The sequence below is a fragment of the Scomber japonicus genome, chromosome 3 (genome assembly GCF_027409825.1).
Source record: "Scomber japonicus isolate fScoJap1 chromosome 3, fScoJap1.pri, whole genome shotgun sequence".
In the NCBI taxonomy this organism is placed as follows: domain Eukaryota; kingdom Metazoa; phylum Chordata; class Actinopteri; order Scombriformes; family Scombridae; genus Scomber; species Scomber japonicus.
The window spans coordinates 24168295-24189960 of record NC_070580.1 but is presented as its reverse complement, the minus strand read 5'-3'; the positions used below and the strand labels follow the sequence as shown (position 1 = coordinate 24189960).

General features: G+C 39.6%; 2 protein-coding genes across 2 annotated transcripts in view; one reads left to right on the top strand and one right to left on the bottom strand.

The window, feature by feature from the left end:
- Positions 1-1104: 1104 nt before the first annotated feature.
- dctn2 (dynactin 2 (p50)) lies at positions 1105-15086 on the bottom strand. The gene is made up of 14 exons (XM_053316365.1): positions 14909-15086; positions 14550-14618; positions 11248-11344; positions 10175-10236; positions 9847-9945; positions 8904-9064; positions 8180-8333; positions 7905-7970; positions 7628-7666; positions 7326-7403; positions 6341-6412; positions 5215-5317; positions 3638-3729; positions 1105-1933 (listed from the first exon to the last, which is right to left on the bottom strand). The coding sequence occupies exons 1-14, from the start codon at positions 14942-14944 to the stop codon at positions 1847-1849; spliced, it is 1215 nt and encodes a 404-aa protein (XP_053172340.1). The 5' UTR covers positions 14945-15086; the 3' UTR covers positions 1105-1846.
- Positions 15087-16615: 1529 nt separating this feature from the next.
- Positions 16616-21666, top strand: part of kif5ab (kinesin family member 5A, b) — a 50984-nt gene continuing 45933 nt past the window's right edge. Inside the window, exon 1 of the mRNA XM_053316356.1 lies at positions 16616-16744. Coding sequence (XP_053172331.1) covers positions 16616-16744 — 129 coding nt within the window. The remainder of the gene's footprint in view (positions 16745-21666) is intronic.

Genomic DNA, 21666 nt, shown 5'->3' with positions numbered 1-21666 from the left:
ACTGGGTGTCCCCTGTTAATTTACTCTGTGGGCGATAACAAAAATAGCCATGGTATGTAAAACCACCATTACAGTGCTGGAAGAGATGCGTTATCATTTCTGGCCTGTTTCCTTTGTGCTCTGATTTTACTGTCTCACACACCTTCATTCACGGGAAAGTATAACTGGTGTGGTTGTATTCATGCCTTTTAATGCTTTTGGACAATGGTTTTATTATAATTTTGGGGGAGCTTTTTATGCATTTCTTAGATAGCTGACAGTAGAGATGACAGGAAATGACCAGAGTGAGACAAAGAGAGAGAGTGAGGGAATGACATGCCATGACATGATCATAGCCAGACCGTAACTGGGAACGTTGGACTTTCACCTGATTTTAAGTACTTTTAAATGTAGTAATGTAATGCAATTTATTGTAGGAAGTGTCATATTAACCAAAAACAGCCTTTTTAATTCACTTTAAATCCATTTGATAAAGAATGCCAAATTATAATTGTAAATTTTAGATTGCTTACTGTTTTTGTGGTGTAGTAAAATTGGTTTCTGCAGGTACATTTGATGGTAAAGAAACACGTAAAAAAGTATGGCAGAATTATTCACAACCTATGGTTGGGAGTATCTTATGAAAACATTATACAATGTGGGTCTGAGCTTTGTTAAATGCTATGCTGCCACCTAGTGTTCATAAATGAGCACCGCACATTTTATTACAAAACAACACTGAAAGGAGGATTTTATTTATTTATTTAAATAATACATTTGCTATTCTCTATAAAAACTGCTTTACATTGAGTATCATGGTCATATTTTAAAATGCAAAACAAGGATGTTTCATCACCAGGTAGTTGTTTCTGTGCTCACAGCTTTTCAAAAGTATGTATGTTACTGTCCCTCACCTTTATAACCTTTTGTGAACCTGCATTTTTTTCATATTGTCCACACAGGAAGATACTGTATGTTTCTCTGAAAGATGAACAAGAAGACTATAACATGTTCTCATAAGTCAAATCAGGACTGTTAAATACTGTGCAGTATATTACTGTAATTAAAAAGCAGGAAAACCGTTACATATGTTAAAACATTTACCCATGAAATAAGGGGCCAAACCTCTTGCACTTTGTTTTATTGATCAGTTTTTTCATGACCACAGATGTACAATACAGTTGTAGGCAATGACAAAGCAGATTAAAAGTTTTCATGTGGCATCTGATCTCAGTCATAATAATATAGTTACAAGCGACTGAGCGTGAAGAAACAATAAGGTACACAGGCATATTTACAAGCTTTCCTTCTGTGACTCGGCCCTGACTTTCGCACAACGTGCTCCTGCTACAGCACTGCAAGACAGTAAATCTTTTTATTTCCTACACAGCTGACATCTCAAATGTGTCATCTATCAATCCAACATTACTGTGATCCTTTTAATTTGACCAAAGTATACAGTACAAGTCCAGTAATAGTGTGAGGCTCCAGAAGGAATAGGAATAGAATTTCTCATATTTAATACTAATAATAATAAAAACCAATCAGTCTAAAACTCAATAACAGGGGACTGCAATCAGTGGCATTTGTAGTGGACAGATGTGTTTTCAGCTGATATCAATTTGATGCAAGAAAAAGGAAGAGGAAAGGAGGGTGGGACAAGAACATTTGGTCTTCTTTATTTTTCCATCATTCCAACTTTCTAACATTCCGCTTTGTGAAAAAAGGCAGAGGCGGAGGAAGAGAGCAAGAGAGGGATGGCCAGAAAGGACAGAGTTAAACCCCAACCGCCCTCTGTGCTCTCTAGCCAGCTCTTATTTGTCCATGTTCTACACTCTCCTAGTTTGGGCCCAAACTGTGCTACCATTTATTTGGACAGCTTCTTCATCCTCTGATCTAGTGCAGCAAAGTTCTCCTGTATAGCCCCCAGATTCTCCTTCATCGTCTGCTGGACCTGAGAGAGCGTGAGAGGGGGGACAAAAAGCCAGTTAAGTGGGCACTGAAAGAAAGGGGTAAGAGTTAAGAGTTGGAAAAAGAGGTAGATAAGAGTTTAGATGAGAAATATATTGGTCTGGGCAGAGAAGTAGCAGGAGGGACAATGTGCTGGCAGAAACGTGTCAATGATAGAATTAAAGGTTCAATTTGTAAAAATCAGAAATTCCTTCTCAATAGTGACACTGGTGGCCGTAAAGTGAGCTGCAACAACAACAACATCCTGTTGCTCACGCGGCAAGCAGCAGCACAAGATGCCTTTTTCTTAAATTTGGAAAATCTGGCTCAGGTCCTTCACAGACTAGGGCCAGTTGTTCCGTACCAGCACTAATGTCCCCACTCCCCTGTCCCCCGCACTCACATTACCTCAAACCCAAGTGTACTCAAGCACGGTTGCCACCGACACATACGTTGCACAAAAACATATAGTCAGACAGTTTACTCTCATAAAACATGCACAGGTGTGTGTTCGTGTGCTGTGCGCCGGTAAAACACAACACAGCCGATCAATTAACACAACGCACTATGATTAAAAAATGCAAGCTTGTTCTTCTGAGTCATGCCTATGTAGTATGCAGTACTACAGATACTTGAGTAAAAAAGACTCTCGCAAAAGCAGACGTACTGATTCAACTCTTTACTCCAGTAAAAGTAAGACTTAGTTTAATTGAATGGCTTAAAAGTCGCCAAATGACTTACTTTAACAAATTTTGTTAGTTTATATAATGCAGATTTGTAAAATATTACTTTTATGAGGATCACAGTCACAGACAATAAACTTACCATTTCATAATTGTGGTAGCAGCCGTGCAGCAGATGTAATGAAGTCCACGCAGCACGCTGGATGCAAACTAATATTAAGCCTATAGCCTATTCATTATAATATCGATGGACTTTTGCCTTAATAATGATAAAATAATACACAAAAAATGGTCGAATTGGGAACCCATATGTGCATAATGTCTCAGCTAATTGCCTTTTAAAAATCGTTGATTTCCTGGGATTCCTGGGAAAATTGGCTTCTTTTCCTGGGATTTAAAGTAGTGCGCATGCGTGACCAAGTGTACCGTGCTCAAGCACACCTCTTCCAACTGTACCGTGCAAGGGAAGTGTACCGTACTCAAGCACGGTACACTTGCACTCACACTAGTCAAATAATCCGGACTTTAGGGGGCAAACGTGCTTGGGCACAGTATGATTGCGTAGTGTGAGTGCGCCCTTAGAGACTAAAAAATCCTGTGTAATATAGCTTTAAATATTAGAGACAAAACAATTAGTTGATTCATTGATTGAAAGAAAAGTAACCTGCAACAATTTTTTATAAACACTTGCTTGAGTCATCAACAAATCTTTTTGTGTGTATACCAATGAGACAAACATACAGTTTCACTGGCTTCACTGACAGTGCTTTCAGACAGTGAGTAGTTGTTGCTGCCGCCTCCATTGTTTCCAGTGTGGCCATAGTAACCACAACGAACGTCACAGGAGCTGGTTTTACTGGTATCTGAGCAGGCTACCCGATACACACCTCTTCACCTCTTCTGTGATAACTACTCATTGTCTGAAATCTCAACAGTGATGCCAATGGTGGTCATTACTGTTAAAACTACTTTGAGTTAGAAATGATTTGACAGTCTTTGTATTTGATACAGCTTGAACGTATTACCTGTGTTAGCAGGGTGTTATTGTCCTTCAGAGAGTTGTTGATCATCTGCTGAGTGGTGTCCAGGTGGGTCAGCAGCTGGCCAAACTGCATGGCTACGACACGGGTGGGGTTGGATAAAGAGAAATCATGAGGCAGGAATGGAGAGAGAGAAAGAGGGAGAAAAAAAAGTGGGATTGATTATTGGTTATCAAATTAACACCCTTTTAAAATATGCAGTGTTGTCTTTTGCTTTTCTTGTAGTGAAAGTGAAGCAGAAACAAGGAGGAATTTAATCTTGGCTGATCGGCTTGAGTGATTAAAAAAAACTTTTAGCATTTCAGTTGTTTGCTTTCAATAGGAAAGAAAGATCAAGAAAGAAATGGGGAGGAAAGAAAGAGTGCAGCTAAACCCTGTAGAGTGAAGAACACTTCAGCTTCAGACTGTGACAAATTGGTGCACAGAGACGCTGGATGATAAATGACCTCTTTCAGCTCTCAGAAATGAATTATCAATACAATCTATTAATGCCAAGGTTCTGCTTTCATGTGCTAAATAATAAAAAGATGATAATGTGATCTAAAATATCATGCATCTCTTTCACCCCAAGGGGGTGTTTAACAGTGTTGCGAGATTTAGTCTAATTCTATTACCATTCTGAACCTCTCTTTCAGTGATTTTTTGCCCTTTGTTGTAATAGAATGGCATGGTTTTGGCTAATTCCATTATCCGTCTGAGTCCCATTTTCGCTTAGTTTTCATCTTTTGTCTCACACTGAGATGTTCCCATTGTGGATGCAAATTTTCCAGACTAAGTATTACTTCCCAGCACAGATGCCGCCTCGAACATGATCCGGGTTCACATCCTGTTATGTTCCGTGGTTTCATTCTACATATTTTGAATCTTTAATGGTACTTCCCCTCCCCCACTAACCTACATACGTCTTCTCCTTGAACTCTCATGGGTGCCATTTCAAGGTTCTTCTACGCTCACATAAAAGAATAGACATAAGTGATCCAAGTTTTCATTATCTTTACTGGGGTTCAATCGACTGCCTTTAGCTTTGATTACGGCATGCTTTTGCTGTGGCATTGTTTTGATAAGCTTCTGCAATGTCACAAGATTTATTTCCGTTCAGTGCTGCATTAATTTTTGGATTGTCCACCACAGAGTCCAGACCTTTACCCCACTGTGAATCTTTGGGATGTGCTGGAGAAGGCTTTGTGCAGTGGTCCGACTCTCCCATCATCAATACAAGATGTTGGTGAAAAATTAATGCAACACTGGACAGAAATAAATCTTGTGACATTGCAGAAGCTTATCGAAACAATGCCACAGCGAAAGCATGCCGTAATCAAAGCTAAAGACGGTCCAACGAAATATTAGAGGGTGTGACCTTTCTTTTTGGTGTTGACTTTTGTTTTGGCCAGGCAGTGTAACCCTTGAGCAATATTATGACAATATTTGTAATATGTACCATGTAGTCAACATTGGTACACTCATACTGTAATGGACTGATGTGATATGACAGTAACCTCTTCCACACAAACAGCTAATATTGTGTCACAGCTATGAGAGTTTCATGTATTTTAATGTGTTACCTTGCTCATGCAACTCCTTGACAGCTACGAGCCTCTGCACCACCTGAGGTATAGAAGTGGACATGGCATCCCACTTCTGCACCACGTCATAAAGCTGCGACACCTGACAGGTAAACACACATACACACACACTGAGTTAATACCAGAGAAAACACTTGTCAAAAGACTGGAAGGGAATGTTTTCTGAACCCAAAGCCCTGGGTTTTTCCTCAGTTTCCATGATGAAATAATAATCATCGTACTGATACACACTCATGAGTGAATTCCCACAAAGCAGTCTGTAATCAACATGGTGTTAGTTAATGTGGTACATTTGAGCAGTGAAGCCAATGTGTGGTTGTACTTTCAAGCTTGAACATAAACACTTACACTGATTATAATGATCAACAGTAACACCAATTTGACTCCAACATTTCACAGTGGTACGAAAAGCTACAAATACACCTCACACTACTTTAAATTTTGTCCTTGTTAAGCTTTGTTTAGATGATCTGGTCACTCTCCACTGTATGTTTAGGTTTAGGACATGGGCCTGGTTATTGTGGGTTCAATGTCACTATTATAGATCATCCTGTGAGTAATTATGTCACACACTATTCAAAAAATCACAATATCAGTATTTATCTGAAAATAACAAAACAGTAGTGTACAATTACCTTTAAATATATGAACAATAAAGAACTTTGCATGAGTTTGTCACTACCCATTATATTATTAGCATGCCCTCTACAGGCCTATCCAGCACTCACTTACTTAAATCGAGCAGACTTTAAATTCGGATTTAACATAAAAACTTGAAAAAGTTTCACTTCATGAGTTTTCATGAATTAATCATGAAATACTGACTCGAAATGAACACACTACCAAAAAGACTCAGACTGCTTATAGGCTTCAGCAGCTGTTAGTTAATATGGAGCTGCTCTTCAATGGTTAGTCTAACTGCCTAGATGAACCCGATTATCTTCTGTGAGGCTCCAAGATTAATATACGTATTATACAACTGCAAAGGAATCATAGGTGGACTTTATGTTGTCTTACTAAATATGTACACACGAGATTATTAGTGCATTTAGTGTGCATTAATGGTTTTACAAAGTTTGAGATTTAAACTGAAAAGATTACAAACCTTGTTCTGTGTATCAGCATCCTCAATGGCTGCTTTGTGTTTGGCAATCTCATTCATCTTCCCAAGGACACTCTAAAAGAGAGGGAAAAGTCATTAATGCTCATTAAGTGATAGGTGGCATTTTAAAAAGGCATTTAGATGAAAACCTGATTGATTAGATTCAAATTAAATGTCAACACTGTGGTAAATACTGTGATGAAACTTTTGACAGTTTCTCTCTACAGGCTGTGCCACAGGTAAGCCAACCATATGAAAATGAGCATATTGGGCACGCGGCTGGTCAAGTGGTTAGAGCGCATGCCACGTACATAGCCGACCCTGGTTCAAATCCCGGCCAGAAGTCCTTTGCTGCATGCCACACCGCCCCCCTCTCACTCATGTTTCTTGTCTGTCTACTGCTCAATAAAAGGCATCTATGCCGAAAAAATCTTTAAAAAAGAAATATACATATATTTACAACTTACAAAGACACATTTTTAAAGCTCAGCATTTATCAGTATTCCACAAATCAAATACATCCCTGAGTTTTAATAATCATCCATTGTGTGGGGTGTTTTGTTATTTTTTCATTAGTAAAATATTGGTTGGTTAACCACCTAACCACTTGGAAGTATTGTCCAATTACTGCTTTGAGGAATAAAATATTAAATATAAAAGGATCTGAGATTCCTCAATTAATCATCCACACTACAATATAAAGTTTTATTTTTATTATTTATTAATCCATTTATATAATTTCTCTATATTTAATTATACATTACATTACATTATAAAAATGTAACATATATATGAGACAGCTTTTGATTCACTGGATTATAAGTAAAAAAAATTTCACACTACGAAAGATGTCTGAAATCTCCCTGGGTGACACCTTTGCCAGACCCTAACTAACTGTCAGCTTCTGGTTTGTGAAATCCTGAGCCCAGCTCTGTACCCAATGCCAATAATGAAATATTGAGCTTCTTCTAGAAGTCTTTAGTCGTACCTGCAGTCTGGCCTCCACTTGATCCAGAGTAGCAGAGTCCAGAGCACTGACCCTCGCCTGCAGGAGCTCTAAAGTATCCTGATACAAACAAGCACAAGCACAGTCAAACACACACAAGTTATATATAAGCTTGAGTACAAAACTTTGTGTTCTTGCTACTAGCAGAGCAGCAATAAATAAACTGGTTGGAGCTGATGTCATCTTTGAAGTATGACCCAGTTCTCTGGCTGCACATCAGATACAGAGTGTTATGAATACACAAACTGCATACATGTTCCCAAAGAAAGTAGTTCACTACTCACCATCAAACTGGCTCCTTGTATGCCGGCACTCAAAGGTCCCTACAATATGAACACATTTATTTTCACAACAGACAATAGAGCCGCCCCCATAATTTACATGAATCTACTGGAAGATTTTATTTCAATTTCTCTTTGTGGATGGTTACACAGCAACAGGAGCATGAAAATGCTGGTGGCGTGAGTCAAAGAGGGAAGCAGATCGACAGAATTGGTGTGAATGAATGAAAAAAGCATTAGGGAGGATGTGTGTAATGACTGTGTGTGAGTCCCTGTTTACCTGCTTGTCTGATCCTGAGCCAACAGCTAGCTCCAGCTCAGCTAGACGCTTCTCCAATTCCGCCATCTACAGGGACAAGAACAAGGCAACACATGGCTGGCAATGACAACAGCTTCCCACAAGACACACGCAAACACCCACGCACATACCTTCCTGCCTTTTGTCCTGTTTATTGCCATTCAATATTGTGACATTCCTCTCACGAGAGCGAAAACAAAAATCGTCTAGCCATTATGATTTTGTCACTCCATTCATCCAATACACTCTTACTGTACCTTGGCCGACTCATTGAATTTTTCCTGCTCGGGTCTGCTGTGTAACTCATAGAGTACCACTCCATCTGGGCCCTTAGCTGATGCCGTCGGTTTGCTGTCTCCTGTGGCGCTGACACGGCTGCCCTTGGCCGCCTCCAGCTGGGTGAGCAGACGCCTGTGTGAGACACAAAAGGATTATTTGTTCAATATGGTTATCGGCTCCACGTGCTACTGTGTCTTTCTCTTCTCTCTCTCTCTCTTTCCAATACTTTCAGACTCAATTGCAAGGTCAAAGTGAGCTTGGATCTGTTCTAGAAGACATTAGTTTCTTTCTTTTTTTCTCCCTTATGTTGCTGCCTCTTTTCCTCTCCATAAACAGTTCCCCTCCCACATGCCCAGTGTGGGGTCAGACATGTACCAGCAGTATGTTTTTTATTCTCTGTCTTCTCACAGTTAATCTCTCACCCTCTCCAGTTTTCTTCTCCCTTTCTCAATCGCTGCACAGCCTTACCCTTAATACTTGCACTACAAATATCTGGGTCATAGTTCAGGGCTCAGTGAATTTAATTCCCCAGCTTTTCACCCTGACCATCTTTTGCTGACTCCTCCAATTTCTCCATACTACCCTCTTCCTCCCGCTGTGTCCGTCCATCCACTGCCTAGTATCTAATCGCTCTGTCAGGGTCTGACAAGTTGTAGCCTCAAGTTTCAGCTGCCAGATGTTTGTGCACTCTCTTTGTAATACCTGGCCAGTGCTCCATCAGGGTCGGCCAAGTTGATGTGTGCCTGTGGTCCCAGGAGTGAGTCAAGATGGGCAGAAACCAGCTGCTGTTTGAGCTGGGCTGCCTGCTGGGCAAGTACCACTGGGGTCAGGCGCTCCTCTGCATTGCTTTCTTTTGTGGCGGTCTGAAAGCAGAAGGGATAACAACAAAGTCTGTGAGTTACTTCATGACAGCCATGGCACTTTTAGGGGGGTACAACAATGTAGAGCTGCAATGATTAGTCAATGAATTAGTTGCTAACTATTAATTGCCAATAGTTTCAATAAATCAATTGTTTGCAGTCATTCTTTAAGAAAAACATTTCCAAATTCTATGATTCCCGCTTCTAAAATGTGAATATTTTCTTGTTCAGTGGTTTTTGCCCATTTTCTGATATTTTATTGACATAACAACTAATCAATTAATTGAGAAAATAATCAACAGATTAATTGATAATGAAAGCATGTATTTATACGTATGAGTTCACAGGTTGAATTAGAATGGGGGTGTTAAGACTCAAACAGCGGCATCCCCTACTCTGTGTGCATCCAAGTTAATGACACCCAAAGTTTAATTAGTTTCTGAGATGTGGGATTTGTGTTAGTCAAAACTCATTTTCAGGTTGAATTTAGAGCTTCACTGCACACACTCAACACTGAACTTTAGATCAGATCCTCTGGTCTATAGTGATACTGTACGAACTGAGTATAAATATTACACTGCTGAAATTGTTCTTGCCAAAAGGTTGCACTCCCTTTAATAAATACATGATGATGTGGTCAAGAAGCAGAGCAGGAGAAGGTCCCTAGCTGTAAGGCTATTGAATTTATGTGCAGACTGCAAGACATAAGCCGGGTAATTGGACTAATGTGCTTCTGTCTGTCTGTCTGTGTGTGTGTGTGTGTGTGTGTGAGAATGATAGTTCACCTGGATGGCATCCACCTCCTGACTGAGTTCCTGGATCTCGTTCACCAGGCGCTGGTACTTCTGCTGGGGCGTCTCCTTCACTCCACAGCCCTCTCCCAGCTTAACAAACACGAGAGCGGGGAAATGTATGAATATTGCAACACAGCAAAGTAGGTAGTACAGACAGAGGAGCCCTGAGACAAGTCACCACACACCACTTTCAAACTTGACTTTATCGGGAAATACATGTATTGAGTGAAATAAAACTCATGATGGTGCTTTAACCTTCAAAATTGAACATTTTCTAACAGAACAAGTAAGGACTTACTGCTCAACAGATTGTACTCACAATTTCAAATTCTCCTGACTCATAGCCCACTCTTCTGCTTCTACTGATTCTGTCTGAGAAATCTGTGAAGAGGAGATAAACAGGTTGTAAGAGAAAGCGAGAAATTGACAAAAAAAACAAAAGCCTACTGGTCATTGTGAAGCCCAGTCTGAGCCAGAGCAAGATTTGTCAATATAAGTCAACAAAAGAAACACTCTTGTATTTTTTAATGAATATTTTAAAGTAGTTTGTAATGTTGTATGTTTATTATTTATTTCTCAATGAAGAGTAAATATTGTATTTTGTTTTGGTTTTTTTTAAATGTGAAAGAATTTTTGTAACTGCTGTTTCTTACACTGGGTAGTTATGGTTGACTAATTGTTAGACTGTTAAAGATTAAACTGGAAAACCACCTCAGCCACCACCCTAATGAAGGCAAGATAGCTGAAAATGATTTAACGATAGTGTGCTAGAGAGGAATAGTGTGCCTTGATCAACTTCTCCAGTCTCAGCGATATTTTATGTTCATAATCTGCAATTATAAGGTGGGAGATATACACATTTTTCAAACAAATCCCAAAATAAGAAAAAAACCTTCAAATGAATTCACTCTCCTAAAAAGTGTTACTTGTGTAACCAAGGCCTGGCGTAATCATTCATGTATATATTACTTTCCTCCTTTTTCCCCATTACCACATAAACACTTTAGTTTCGAGTCAATCCCACATACAAAAACCTCAGTGCCCAAAATACTCATTACATCACATATATATTAAAATAGTGCAAATGCAGTAATTACTCCAGTCTGAGTAATGTTCACCAGAAACAATAGTCCTCATCAATGTAGCTGAACTTTTAAATAAACAAACTATACTTTTGATTTAGTTTCTAAATATTAAAAAAATTAATGAGTTTGGAGCTGAGTGCCATGGATGAGGTTAGAAAGTCAGACAGTACTGAGTCATAACATAATGGTTTTAGTCTTCTCCTGGGATTTGTTGTCAAAATAAAAATGAAATGTATTATAACTCCTGCCTCATTCTTAAGTAAGTTAATTAAGTTGATAAGTTAAAGATTGTCCAATATAAACTGACCAAGTCCCTTGGTGCTGATGTGCTTGTCTTTGAACTTGTCATAGGCTGCGTTGGGGTTCACCACAATCCTCTCCACGCTGTCACTGCAGAGCTCCTCCTGTCATTGAAACACCAAGAAATCCAGTCAGGCGAACATATTCACAATGTCATAAAAGGCAAGTTAGACTATAGAGACGAAAAAGACTTAATAATTTGCTTTTGCTTCTTGAGTCAGTGAGCCAAAAAGTCTCAAAGCCCAAGGTAAACTTGAAATATGCTGACAGGTTTGCAAGATCTGAGAGGAAATCTTATACTTGATCATCGCCCCGGAAAAATGATTTAAAGATATCGAAATATACGGTTGACTCAATAGTATCATTACTTATCAAGGTCAGATACTCTCTGAAATTAAAAGCCATTGTAGGGATAAATCATGAAAATCTACAACAGCTTCACAGCAATACTGTGGCCTTGGCTTGACGGGAACAACAGGATTTCAACATGATTTAGAATACCAGCAGGCAAGAGACAAATTAGCAAAAGAAATATAGATATCACAGCCATAGTTTCAACTAGGCCTGATTCTATCATCTTAAGATCATCTTTCAAATGTTTACTTCATTATAAAAATATGTAATTCATGTGGTATAAGTCTACAATGGTAAAAAAAAAAAAGTTATTTGAATGAAAAAGGCAGAACCAAAGCTGGAAGCCATTACACTTTATTTTCTAAATGATAATTCTTTGATTAGTGATCTTGGGGAACACACAAGACTGTGGATCTGTTGATCAAAACTTTCTAGTGATCAATTATGATGAACTAGAGACCGTGGAAAGGATTAAAACACCACTGACACAAACAGATAGATGACATGAGTGTGAGCTCACACACAGATTCTGTTAAAAAAAAAAAATGCAAAAAACAGACCAATAAAACACACAGAACACGAGACAGTGTAGGGGGGAGGAAGCGGAGGAGAGTTAGTCAGGCTCTTACCAGCTCCTTGGGTTTCCAAAGAGAGTTAGAGAAAGTAACGGAAGAGCAGAGGGAGAGAAAAAAGTAGGGGGGTAAAGAAAGAGAGGGAGAGAGAGAGAGAGACAACACAGATTAATGTGGTTATCACATGCCATGCACACAACAGGAACAGTTGACCAGGGTTGGGGAAAGATAAGAAAGAAAGCAGTGTTCAGAGAGTGGCTGCTAAAAAACCCTGGAGACACTTTGTTCAGACACTTATGATGTCTCCAGTTCTTTCTCTCTTTCCCAAGTCAGGGTGGTTATGATGGTCCATTAAACACCACCAAGTTACTTTCTCTTTTAATAATATACTGTACTTTATAATGCAGTGCGACCACATGCTCTTATGGAGGGCATTACTGGTCTCACAGCATTATGTTATGGATGCAGGGGAGTGGTGTTTAAAACAACAACACATGAGTCAGAATGAGTGGTAACGGGTGATTTAAAGGTGTATAAAAGTAGTAAAGAAAGGCCTAAAAACCCTGTAAAGTGTTTTGTTATTACTATTATAAGTCATTCAGGTCAGGTATACTCTTACCAACATGCAGTATAACCAAAGTGAAGGATCCTCTAGACTATACCAAAGTAGTTAATATATCCAAGTGAAAGGCCCCTGTACACTGTGCGATCTTTCCCAAACAAAAGTTGACAGTTGTAGGTGAAACAAGGTGACATCTTTGGCCAGTCATTAAAAACAGTGGTCCTAGAGAACACTGTGAGACACCAGCAGCCCATTTCTAGCTTTAGCAGCCACTGTCAATATATTTAATGTGTCAGAAAGTTAGGAGCAAAATCTCACAATGGGATGAATGCAGAGTGAGTGATGTGGCATCATATGCACTTAAAATTTAATCAGAACTTTTAGATAACAAGATGGAAAGGGAACACAAAAAAGAACTTTGTGGGACTCATAAGGTGCTCGCGCTATAGCCAGAGCCTGTTTTATTTATGGCTGCCTTTACAAAAAAATGGGAGCGATGATATGAGCTGAAGATGTGTCTCTGTCACGTTATTTTTTTTCATCATAGCACGACTATTCACCAGCCATTCGTAGTCCATCCATTCATAGTACAATCCCACATGCCTCAAAATGGATAAAGTACAGTCCGATACAGATTGTGACCAAGATTTACTGTGACATGCAATAAACCAACAAGATTACAGTCATCGCACAGTGTGTAGAGGCCTTTAAAACGTCCAGTTAGTCAGAATAGAGTGGTTAGCCAGGAAGCAATTGCTAGAGCATGACAGGTTAAAAAAGGGGCATTTTTAAAACAAACACTTCTTTCTCCTGGTAGTGTCTCACACTCACACAGACACACTTTTTTTTAGCCTTCACTGCTTTGTCAGTGAAAGAGGAAAATATAGTGTTGCTGAAGACCCATCAGCTTCATTATGCCCTTAAAAAGGTTTAAATAAGCAACGCAAATAGGAGGAAAAGAATCAATTCGTTGCACTTCAACACAATCAAAAATTGATGAATTAAAGAGCACAAACGGGGTCACTCCATCAATCTATTTCTCATTTCATCCCAATCACAATAGAAGGAGGAAAAGTGGATATGAGATTACGTAAACATGCATAAAAAGCATGGCATTAAGCTCGCTGCGAGTAAAATGGAGCCACTCTTACTTGTACAAACTAGGGTCCCGGGAGGGGTGGGTAAGAGTCAAAACAAGGGCAAGGGTATGGGAGGAACGAATGTGGAAACATGGAAGGGAAGATTCCAGTTAGGTTGCGCTCAGCTGATCGGTGAACAGCCCAAACAAGTTTAAAGACAAAGTCTGACCAATAACAACGCTTTACTGTTAACAGCACCGTTATACTGAAAACACTGAACTCTAAAAAAAAAACTGCCACTAACTTTAGATGGTTATTAGATGCAATAACAGTTTGATTATGACAACGTTTTAAACTAACTTTGTTCCCTCAAACTTGTATATTTAACAGTGGTTGAATGGGACATACAGTACATATTTCAGAAGAAAAACAAAGGAAACAATTATAATTTCCTCTACAGAGTTAGTGAAGACAGGACAAATGAAATGACAGTTTCATACAGCTCAGTTATTGATCAGATTATTTTGGTGTAAGTAATTCAGTTTTTGCTAAATTAATGCTACAATGAATAATTTGCCATATGGGTATGTATGGTTTGGTTGCTAATGCACATTGACGTACACACTAAAATGCATAAAATCAGTACTTTGTCTCTTAACATATGATATAATGTGCAGCGATTTAACGTGAGCTAACAGCCTTGAAATGGACAGATCCAAATGCATTCAAAACGCCCACTTACCGACTCAAACTGAGCCTGGTCATCTTCTGGCAGGTCACCAGTCTCGTATACATCCGGTTCGTTAAAAGCCTGCAGAAACAATTAATACAAATATGACATTACGCTATCAGATATTGTGTTTATTGCATTTAGCCTGGCCAACGCCCTGGCCCATTCAACAACATGTACTATTGCTAACACTGAGTTTCTGGTGGCTTGCATTGAATCTCACCACGTTAGCTGTAAACTTAGTAGGTAATAATTAACATTTATTAGTTGTATAGTAATTGCAAACAATAATAATAGCTGGGGTGTCGGCTAACTTAGCCTTTAGCTGTCACCGCTAAAGCTAATCTGTCTTGCTAGCGTTAGCCACTTACAATTCCTGGCAAATTTGCGTATTTAGGATCAGCCATTGTTGGTTGAGAAGCAAAGACGAGACAAACAAGTCAAGAAAGAATATATAAACGATCCTCAAACGTTCAAATGATCGATGAATCGGATCACACAGTAACAAAAGCTATCGATAGATGAGCCAGCAGTCTCTCAGCCGGCTGATGTGGTCACTAGCTTCATTTGACAGCGGGTGCGTTGGGTTTGTGGCAAGCGCTGGCGAATGGGCGGTGCTACATTGGCTTCAGTAACGGGACAGACTTCGACGGTTCACCCAAGCCAACAAAACAAACATACCCGAAAAAGTGGAGCATCTCTGCGCATGCGTCCCGTCTGGCCAATACGGTTTACGGATATTAGCATCGTTTTAATTGGATTTGGCCGTTCTATGGTTAAACACGTATTTTCTGTTGTATTAATCTTGCTTTAACGGCGGCTTCACTCTAACGACAACATTATTGTGCCTTTATTTTCAGAAAGCTTAATAGTTGAGTTGTAACAGAGCTGTCACACGGTGGCGCTAGAGGCCAGAGCAAGCGACTCAATGAACGAGCCAAAGATGGAGGATTAAGAAGATGAATCACTCTGATGGAAACTCTCCTGCATATTCATTTTATAGTTTTAAATGTGTTTACTCATGAGCAGCTAGTGAAGACAGTTTATTCTAGCTTTTGAAGACATTTTATTCTGTGGTTGGGAGGAGAACATTACCCCCTTATGATGACACTTCTTTACAAACTTGAGGTGTGGGTATGTACCGATGCTGGTGGAGTCTAATGAACACCACTGAGTTGCTTGCATTATATAAAGAAACTATTCTCTGCTGCTTTGGCTTTAACTGTTCATTAATAAAAACTGCCAACTTTATAGAAGGGTAGTGTTAAGTAGCTGGCGTGCCCCTTTAAATAAATGGGTAACACTTATAAAGCCCTTTGTTACCAATGAGCTCAACAGTCATGCAAAACAGCATTGCCATAGCGACCAGACTGGTGCAAGCAGATCTGCAAATACTCTCTTCCAAAACTACTGATCACAAACATCTCACCGGATGCTATAAATACTTTTGTGGAAGTTGCTGAAACTTAAGTGTTGCATGCTTAAAACGAAAGTTTGGTGACTTTTCCTTCGAAGCCAGAATAGTGATGGTAGCAGGAATAAGAAGCAGAGTCAGAGCTCGCCTCCTTGCACCATGGTCCCCTCTGCTCAGTGGTGCTGATGAGAGAGGATTTGAGTCACTACTTCACCCCGCCCCGCCCCCAGTAAGAGAGTGGGGATGACAGTGATGCAAGGCATGCTTCTGAGAGCCTGCAGCCTGTCCAGACACTGCCTCCCGGACCAGTTAGGACTTACAACTCTCCATCTGTTCTCCACAATTCAACTGCATTGAGTTTGCTCAGAGGGGCGTTTTAAACAGGAAACACCATCAAACCGGCTTTTTTTGGTCTTTGTTTTGCATTTCTTCAATGAATTTGACTGTAGTCTCTCCAAAAACTCGTAGTTGTCCATTCTTCTAAATGCTTCGCCTACCAGACTCGCTTTGCATGTAGGAATAGCCTTTGGTCTCAGTCTGCGTCCTGGTCTTCTGGAAAAGGTTGCACAGGGATTTTATTTTTAATTTTATTTTAATTTTTTTTTTTTAATGTTTTAAGAAATTCCTCTTCTGGAAGCGCGTCCACTGTTTTTTTATCCGCACAATGGCTGACGCTAATGCAGAATGCAATATCAAGGTGTTGTGTCGTTTTCGTCCACTGAACAAGTCCGAAATTATCCGCGGAGATAAGTTCATCCCAGTATTTCATGGAGAGGACACTGTCATCCTTGGGGTAAGTTATTTCTAACCCTTTTGTCATCTGTCCGTGCAGTCGATGAACGCCAACGCTAGGGGCTACACTTTTCATCTCACACACATGAAATACCGACCAGACAAGACTAGAGGCTGAGAGGCTTCTGACAGGGATCAAACTAAGTATATTTCTTACCAATATTGTAATGATCAGGATGTTGCATTATCCTGCCACTAAAAGGCAAGAGGCAAAGTCTGTCATTTAAGCTATAAGTCTTGCAGAGGGGGAGCATGCTAGATCAAATTGATGAAAAGCCAGCATCTTCTCTGTCTTTGTGAAATGCTGCCCAAAATCACTGACCTCCACAAGCCCCAGCGTTTTGATTAAAAAAAAAAGAAGAAAAGAAATTATTAAAAAACTAATCTGTTTCTGAAAAAAAAAACATCTGGACCCCACCTTAGTGATCCCACACTGTTCCTCTTTATCTGCCTCTCTGTAATATTGGTCTGCTGGATTTTGGTGTGTTTCCTGTCTCAGAAAATTATGTAGGATTGATTGATGTTGTTGATGCAGTCAGTTTTTAATGCATCATTAATTCATTAGGTGCTGCAAATGTAATGAGTCATAATTATGCTCTGTGGGTTGTTTCTGTCCAGTGAATGGATTTTGCATTTGTCATAATAGCAGCTGATGATTACTGTCAATGGAACAGCAATGGAAATGAACTAATCTATAACAATGTGTATTAATCTGATGGCTACAAACCTGAGGCAGAGGTTAACAGTGTGATTGTGATCTCTCTGACTGTGACATTTTAGCACAATCACTGGCCTGCAGAGGGGAGATTAGAGTGCTCTAGATGCAAATGTTCTCATTGTAGATGTAAAGCACCTCTGGGCCAAGGCACACCTACTGTACACACACGCACACACATACACACACATATGTAGAATTTGGCATGCTTACAGAAATTGACTCAAATGTATGTAATGAAACATGCACATGTATACTGAAGGCCTATATGCATACATTTCAATCCCATCCGACAGCTCCTGTTCTCCACCATACACACACACACATACACACACACATATAGACTTTGACATGTATACAAAAATAGACAAGTATGTATTTAATCAAACATGCACATATACATTGTAAACCTATATGCATGCATTTCAGTCCCATCCCTCTCCACCATGCACACACATATACACATGTGCACACACACAAACACAAAGGGAGAGAAATCCACACCCACTTGGCCTGAGGGTTGACTTCAAGTGATGATGAAGATAGAATAAAATCCTTTTCCGCTCACTCTGTTTTTACACACACACACACACATAAAGACACACACTAACACACACTCAACCTTAATATTGAAATGCAAGGCAGCATTGTTGGCCTGGATATCCCTACTTGGCTGTCTTTCATATGTAGCAGCAGAATGTCTTCTAAAACCAGAATGAATGTTTATTATCGTATTATTTTGATGTGAACTACTCCATTTTAAATGTAATACTATCCCTTAAATCTTTTTATGAAAATGACTTGATTGATGCCAGTGCTTCTGTTGATGCAGTGGTTTCTACTCCAGGCCATAGTGTGTCAGATGGAGGAAATGCATCCTTCATACTAGCCTACAGATGATGACAGCTTGAAACTGTGAGTCTGGAAATGAATTGAAATCATATTACCCAATTAAGCAAACTGTGATCTGTCAGTCTCAAATGAAAACCCGTACACTGTACCGCTGTTTTCCCCTTACAACAGAAGCAGGTACCTTCAAAACTGAACATGTCTGGAAACAGAAGCGTGCAGCTCTTTTCTTGTATTTTCAGTCATTTCATGCATTTCCGCAATTTCCCTCTGTGCAGATGAATGTAATTACTAAAGCATGAGCGCAGATCTCATCTTTGTCAGGGTAATTACTGTGGAGGCGTTTATGAGGTGCAGGGTTTTTAGGTGTGCAAATGTATTCTGAGTGTGTTTTTCCCCTCTGTAGCTCTGAAATACTCTGAGAAGAAGTTGTAAAAAAATGGGTCTCCTGAGAGTTGAAATGCTGCGGCAGTCAGATTAGATCAGGATTTAGAATATAAGGCCGACTGGCAAGCGGGCATGCTGCAGGGACCAGGTAGTGACAACTAAGCGCTCACATTCTGACGGTTGATAAAAACAATTTACATGTAGACAGGGATGATGCCCCCACATATATCTGTTTAAGGGAGACCCCTTTCCAAACTTGTTAACTGACAGAGGCAATGATTTGAGTTGCTGAGTGATGGTTCGACTGCACCTGGATGGCAGGCACGAGAAAACTCGGAGAGATTAAAGATCTGGCAAGATGTTGTGTTGGTGTGCTCTGAATTGATGAGGGAACATCTCTTGGGTCTCAGAATATTAGGAAGCGGTGAGGTGTGACTGATAAGATGTTCTGTGTTTTCATACCACAGTCAAATCCTGATGACCCCCGGATCAGCTCGGAAGGGAAATTTTGATTACTTTAACTCAGCCTTGTAATTGAACTTAAGACATTAACTTAAATATTAGCCTTCCATCCTTTTAAGCATCATTCTAAATTTCAATTGAAACACCTGTCAATATAAATAACCTTTCATTAGTTGTGAAAAAAGCAACATAACAGCTTATTGATGAGCACAGAAAACACAACACACAAAAAAAACCAATTGAGTTACGAAAATGAGCTGTTTTGATGAATTAATTTGACTTCAGTGCCACAAAGGTACATTTTTATTTATCCTAACAAGGGTTACTTGAAGTGAGGCTTTGTAACTTTTGCTTAAGATTTTCCACCGTTTTCCATTTGCCACACAAGTTTGTATTTTGCAGGATAATGACCTTCATTACCCCGAATTCTATTCAGTCAGTTATTTAAGGACATTTTCATGTAAAATTGAGCAAAGGTCAGTTTTATTAGATTTTTGCTGTGAAAACATTGACATATAATCACCTAATAAAGTTGTTAGTTAGCAAACAGTTGCCCACACAGAGAAACATTAGTGTATTTGGAGTTATTTTTCTTTCCACCTAATGAACGTCAGGTGGACAAGTCCAATATGTTTAAATCTTCACCAACTCCTGAGGGAAATACCAGCCTCTTTAGCTGCTAAATGGTCCTCTATATTCACCAGTTAAGCACTAATTTTGGCCAGTCTGCCATTTGATGCCGGGCAGAGACATGGGTTTATTAGAGCTTTTTTTTTTTACTAAAACAGCTACCTGATGCTGCTATAAACAAGACTAACAATGCAAGGAAGACTAATCAAAATTAAGTTGCAAAACAATGAGCTGAAAGATGCAAAAGTGCTCTGCAGGGCTGTGGGTAAGTACAGAGAAGGCTGTGGGTTGATTTATGAGCAACCCCTTTCAAATTACACATAGTCATTTGATTGATTGCTACAATTAAAATTTTGATTAGTGAGGCCTCAGTTGGTTGCACGGAGACAAACTTGAGTAGAAAGATCTCAACTCAGTTTGCTTACACTACTCAAGCATCACTTTAATGACTTGAACTTTGACTCACATGTAACACTGAGGATGTGTGACTTGACTTGACTTCAGGTTTGGTGACCTGACTGCTGATGAGGATCCACTATACTGTGTCCACTGGACACCAGTATGGAATCAGTACCATGTCTCTGAAATGTGGAAGGGCAGTGCTACAGCAGTACACTATATTTGTGTTCCAGTGCAGCAAATTGTATTGCACATCCATTTCTTAGATAATGAGGTTTCTTCTCAGTTCCTTGAAGCACATTGCAACACCATTTCTCCCATGAGTAATTTTAATGACAGTAGCGGTAGTGTTACAGCCTCTACCTGTGTGACACAAAAATGAACGTGTTTATTACAATTAGCGTGATTCTCATCTCCTTTTTCATCTCACATGCATGGCCACCAGTTTTTGACACCATGGCCCCCTCAAGGCTCCGTGTTTTGTGACAGTAATAGCCATACTCAGCCTGTACTGCCCTGAGGCACGGCCTTTGTGTTTGCGCCACAGTGGACTGACACAGCTGTCTCTTGTATTTCACTGTCTGGAGTAATGCGGCGTCACGGGGGCCAGATTGTCCCTCCTAATCTTCTGGCAGGCGAAAAAAGAGCGCCACGATGATTCATGTTTCGGATTCAGTACTATGAATAAATAAGTTATCATGGCCGCCACAGAGGCAGAAAGATATGGAATCTCTTCTTCCTCAGGCTATTACATATAGATATCATATGCTAGTGAACTGTGTTTGGTTTATTTAAAATGTACTGTATGCATTCATGCATGATACCAGTGGCAGTATATGATGAAAAGGTATGAGTTAGGAGTCTGCCAACTGCCATCTTCACTCTATGATTGCTTGTTGTCGCATCTGTCTTTTAAGTAGCAAGACCTTCAAGAGCTTCACTAGTGCTCAAAAGAGTAAACAGCATCATTGCCATTCCCTGTCTCCAAAATGAAATCATTTTATGGTTCATTTGGCCATTGTTGTTGCAGACTCTTTGGATTATCTGCAGCGACATGCTTGGGTTGAATTTAATTTAAGGAAAGAGAGGATGACATAATTTGTTATACAGATTATTAGATCCTTTTCACTTTCTAAATATGGCTGTTTTAAAGAAGTAATGGGAAATGCTTAAAATGGCCACAGTGGATTTATTCTGCGGTGTCATATACTATAGGTCACTTTGTCTCTGAAACAGTGGGTCCCTGTTATCATGGGCCATTACTTTCAGAGATTAGAGATACATTTTAATGAGCCTGTATCCACAAGGAAGGCCAGACTAATTGGATTTTGGACCAACATACAAGACAAACAAGAAAACTTCATGTTTGTTACACACATTTTCAGCTGTAATCCTGTCAGATTCAAACTGTGTGTTGAATCTGAGTGTGTGTTGTGCATGTGCTGTGAGGATGTGCTGACTATAGTTTTAAAAACTCTTTC

Bases quoted from the DNA above. Each gene is read 5' to 3' on its own strand.
- dctn2 (XM_053316365.1), bottom strand. From the start codon at position 14,944: ATGGCTGATCCTAAATACGCAAATTTGCCAGGAATT. The intron at 14,619-14,908 runs GTAAGTGGCTAA...TTGTTTCTGCAG, and splicing joins ACGCAAATTTGCCAGGAATT to GCTTTTAACGAACCGGATGT. The intron at 11,345-14,549 runs GTAAGTGGGCGT...TTTCAATGACAG, and splicing joins ACCAGGCTCAGTTTGAGTCG to GAGGAGCTCTGCAGTGACAG.